The 4,167-nt window shown below is 67.5% G+C and overlaps 1 protein-coding gene across 1 annotated transcript; it reads right to left on the reverse strand.

Moving 5' to 3' along the window:
• Positions 1 to 324: 324 nt before the first annotated feature.
• On the reverse strand, positions 325 to 3,773 carry CKB (creatine kinase B). The gene is made up of 8 exons (XM_057733428.1): positions 3,668 to 3,773; positions 3,165 to 3,369; positions 2,794 to 2,948; positions 2,588 to 2,720; positions 2,078 to 2,249; positions 1,211 to 1,334; positions 794 to 983; positions 325 to 711 (listed from the first exon to the last, which is right to left on the reverse strand). The coding sequence occupies exons 2-8, from the start codon at positions 3,355 to 3,357 to the stop codon at positions 533 to 535; spliced, it is 1,146 nt and encodes a 381-aa protein (XP_057589411.1). The 5' UTR covers positions 3,358 to 3,369; positions 3,668 to 3,773; the 3' UTR covers positions 325 to 532.
• Between the last annotated feature and the right edge of the window lie 394 nt (positions 3,774 to 4,167).

Genomic DNA, 4,167 nt, shown 5'->3' on the forward strand with positions numbered 1-4,167 from the left:
ATTGGAAAGGTATCAAGTTTCTGGGCTCCTGCCCCCCCCCCCCCCCCCCCCCCCCCGCCAGCCCAAAAATCCTCTCAGTGCTCAGGCTGGGGCTCTGCCACCCTGGAGTTCCTCCCCCTTACCCCTCCCCCACCAGCCCACCCCAGGCCTGCAGGGAAGCCAAGTAGACAGAGTGGCAGAGAGGTTCATGGAACAGGACTGGGTGGGTACAGCAGTGTGCCTGCCTCCTGATCACTGTCCCAGTTATGGTGAAGAGCAGACTGCACAGCCTGGCTGTGGAGCCCTGGGCTGCCCCTGGAAAGGGGAAGCACCACTCCAGCTTGGGGCAGGCCGAAACCCTAGTTTATTTCAGCATCAGCAACATCTCAGCCATCACAAAAATAAATTCTACCAAGGGTGACAGAAGTCTCTACAGCAAGGCTAAGGGCTCAACCGCCAAAAGGCGGGCCTCAGGGGTGCGTGGTGGGCACTGCCCGGGCAATAAGTTAGGAAGCAGCGGAGCTGGTGGTGGTGGCAGGTTCAGGCCAGGGCTTCACTTCTGGGCAGGCATGAGGTCATCAATGGCCTGGCCTTGCTCCAGCCGCTGCTCCATCTCAATGAGCAGCTTCACCCCATCCACCACCATCTGCACCAGCTCCACCTCCGAGAAGCCCAGGCGGTCTGCGTTGGAGACGTCAAAGACCCCGCCCACAGCAGCCGTGTCCACACCACCTGGGGAGACGGCCAGGTCAGCAGGGCTGGGCAGGGGGCTGCCCCGGGGAAGAGGACAGCCTGCAGGCCCCACCGCGCTCACCGGTGCCTCGCTTCTGAAGCCGCAGCCGCTTGAGCGCCTCAGGGAACGCCTCGTGCTTGCCCAGGCGGGGCAGCTTGATGTGCACGCCTGCTCGCAGCCCTGTGCCCAGGTTAGAGGGGCAGGTGAGGACGTAGCCCAGGTGAGGGTTCCACATGAATTCGTAGTTCTTAGACTTGAAGAGCGTTTCAATCTGGAGGTAGAGAAGGTATGAGAGGGCAGGCCTGGCTGAGACACCCCCCAGGGGACCAGCTGGGACCGGGGGACCCCCCTCAGCAGGACCCTGAAGTGACTGAGACCTGGACTCCCCAGGGGGCTGATGGAGCACTTACACCTGCCTGAACCCTGGGGCCTGGCCCTGCGCCCTCCCTGGCACCCAGCACCCACTGCGCCAGCCCAGGTTGGGGGGCCAGGCCTGACCTGAGTGAGGCCATTGCAGAAGCGGGTGAACACCTCCTTCATGTTGCCCCCCTTCTGCATGGAGATGACCCGCAGGTGGTCCTCCTCGTTGATCCACACCAGGAAGGTTTTATTGTCATTGTGCCTGGGGGAGGGGCACAATCAAGCCTCCTCCCTGGACTGTGGTCTCAGGGCACATCCAGAAAAGAAACTCGAGGGGGTCCCCAGACCCGAGGCACTTCCCAAGTCCCTGAGGTCCTCATCCCAGCTGTACCCAGGAGTGGGGGCTGCTGCGGGACCCCAGCCCTGTCACCCTGGGGGCATGCAGGGAGACCAGGACACCTCAGAGGGGACAAGAAGGGAGGCCTGAGCTGCTTCCCAGCTTGCCCATCAGGTACTGTGTGGTCCCCACCTAGGAGTTAAGGGGCAGGGGCGGGCAGCACAGCCCCCCACAGGGGTATGCACTGTCCCTGGGCTGGGCAGCGCCGCGATACATACACAGTGCCAACAGCAGCTTGCAAGCCCTCGTCCCCCACCCCCCCTCGAGGAAGCGTCTGCGTCACCCAGCACCTGACTGACTCCCCGCGGGGAAGGCGGTGGGAAAGAAGAGAGAAAACAAGTAGCTCCAGCTCCCCAGAGCGGGGTGGAGGAGAAAAGCCAACACGACGGGTGCCGCACCTCTAAGATCCTGAGAGGCTGAGGCCTCTACCAGCCCGGGTCCTTCACGTACCTGCGCGGTCACGGTCACCTGCGAGGAGGCCCGGGCGGCACCAAGCCTATCCCAGGAGCACGGCCCCGCCCTCTTCCTTCTTCCTTCTCGGCGGGAGGGTTAGGGAGAAGACGTAGCGGGGAGGGGAGACCCGCGGGAGGGGGGTGGGGAGGACGCACCAGATACCGCGGGCATCCGGCCAGTCGCGGGCCATGCCCGAGGCCAGCAGCAGGGGCGACACGGGCTTATCGAAAAGGAAGTGGTCGTCGATGAGCTGCTGCTGTTCCGCCTCAGTCATGCTTTTGAGCGCATAGTACCTCCCCGCCAGGTCACCGTCCAGGCTCGACAGGGCTGCAGAGGGGCGCGCGCAGGAGGACGAGCGAGTGGGCTCCTGTCTCACACCGCCACCACCCCTAGCGACACGGATCCGCCCCACCTCCCCAGGCCCACTCGGCTTGGTTGGAGTCCAGTCCTCCCGGTCCGGTCGGCGGGCCGAGTCGGTGACCCGGCCCAAGCCGACCCTCGCCGGGCCCCAGGGCGCTGTAGGCGCGGGGCCGGGCCTCTGTCCCTTTGGGAAACTGGAGCCGGCGCGCAGATAAGAGCGCGGCGGCAGCGGCGGCTCGGGTGACCGGTAAACAAACCGGCAGGGGCCGGGGCCGGGAGTGGTGCCCCGCCGGCCTGACCCTTACCTTCGACGGCGAGCTTCTCGATGGCACGGCGCTCCCCGCGGCTGCAGTGCGGGGGGAGGCAGAAGCCACGGATGCTGCGGCCCGTGCGCACCCGCGAGCTCAGCACGTAGTTGGGGTCCAGGTCGTCGCCGCCCTGGGGGCCGAGCAGGGGTGAGCGCCTGGAGACCCCTCCCCAGTCTCCCCAGCCGCCCCAGGCCTCCGCGCACCTGCAGGTTGTCGGGGTTGAGGTCGGTCTTGTGCTCGTCGGTGGGCTTATAGCCACCGTGCCGGTCCTCAATGATGGGGTCAAAGAGCTCTTTGAACACGTCGTACGATTCCTCGTCGCCAGCCACGCAGCCCACGGTCATGATATAGGGGTGGCCTGGGAGGGACGCGGAATGGGGACAATGACGTCACTGCCAGGCCTGAGCGAGCCGCTGAGGACCCTGCGGCTGTGCGCGGGAAGAGGGCGCCCGGACCTTGGCCAGAGGGAGACGGTGCGAGGGTGGGGGTGGGGGGTGGCCTCTGGGCCCAAACTCCGGGGGATGCCCGCGGATAAGGCGCTGGCACCCTGACCCCGGGACTGGGGTGCGCGTACCTGGGTTGTCCACGCCGGTCTGGATGACGTCGTCCACCGTGAAACCGCTCGGCGTGCTCTTAGCGCGCAGCTCAGCGTAGAGCTCGGGGGTCAGTACCTTGGCCATGTGATTGTTGTGGCCGCTGAGGTCGGGGAACTCGTCCTCGGCCGGGAAGCGCAGCTTCAGCGTGTTGTGGCTGTTGGAGAAGGGCATGGCGGCGGCGCGCTGCGGGGAGACGCGGGGGTCAGCGGGGACCCGAGCCTCCGGGCCTCCTGGGGACCTGCTAACCACCCAGGGCTCCGGGCCCCGGTCACTCGGGACCCGGCCAAGGTCAGCGGCGTCGGCGCTGCGCACAAGGGGCTACCACATAGCCCAGGACCCCCGGCCCAGCTGGCCCGCCCGCTCCAAGCGGCGGGCCCCTGAGTGCATGGAGCGCGCGACGCCGCGGCCCCCGCGCCCCCTCCGTGCGCAGCGCCCCCACCCAGGTGCCCCGGCCCCCCTTCCCGCCCTCGGGCCCGCTCACTGAGCAGCCGGGCGGGGGCGGGGGCTCTCGGTGGGTCAGCAGCTCCGGGCGCGGCGCAGGCGAACAGCGGCCGCGCGGAGCTCCCGCGGCTCTTAAGGGGCTGGATGCGGGCCGCCCATTGGCCGCTATTTATAGCCCATTCATTCCATTGGGTGGCTCCGCGGGGTGGTGCCGCTGCTTTGTCCGCCGCCCGCAGCCCCCCAGAGCCCCCCTCCCCACCCCAGGCAGCCCACTCGACTATCCCCTCGCCGGGACCCCGCGCAGCCCGCCTACCCCACCCCGCGCCCACGGAGGATCCCAAAGCCGAAACTTCAGGCCCTTGGACATTCTGGATTCCCCCAAGCCCCGCCTGCCTCCGAGCGGGAAATCGAGGCAGGAAGAGCCACCAGGCACTTGAGGACGCTCGGGCTTATCTGCACCATGGCTCCTGCCTTCCCTCGTCCCGCCAGCCCCCGCGGTGGTCGCGGCGAGGGGTTAGGCGAGAGCGTCCCGGGCTTCCA

This window comes from Hippopotamus amphibius, chromosome 4 (assembly GCF_030028045.1).
Source record: "Hippopotamus amphibius kiboko isolate mHipAmp2 chromosome 4, mHipAmp2.hap2, whole genome shotgun sequence".
Taxonomy (NCBI): domain Eukaryota; kingdom Metazoa; phylum Chordata; class Mammalia; order Artiodactyla; family Hippopotamidae; genus Hippopotamus; species Hippopotamus amphibius.

Excerpts from the sequence above, each read along its gene's own strand:
- CKB (XM_057733428.1), bottom strand. The coding sequence starts at position 3,357 with ATGCCCTTCTCCAACAGCCACAACACGCTGAAGCTGCGCTTCCCGGCC. Across the intron at positions 2,721-2,793 it reads TCAACCCCGACAACCTGCAG|GGCGGCGACGACCTGGACCC; the intron begins GTGCGCGGAGGC and ends CTCGGCCCCCAG. Across the intron at positions 712-793 it reads GCTTCAGAAGCGAGGCACCG|GTGGTGTGGACACGGCTGCT; the intron begins GTGAGCGCGGTG and ends CCGTCTCCCCAG.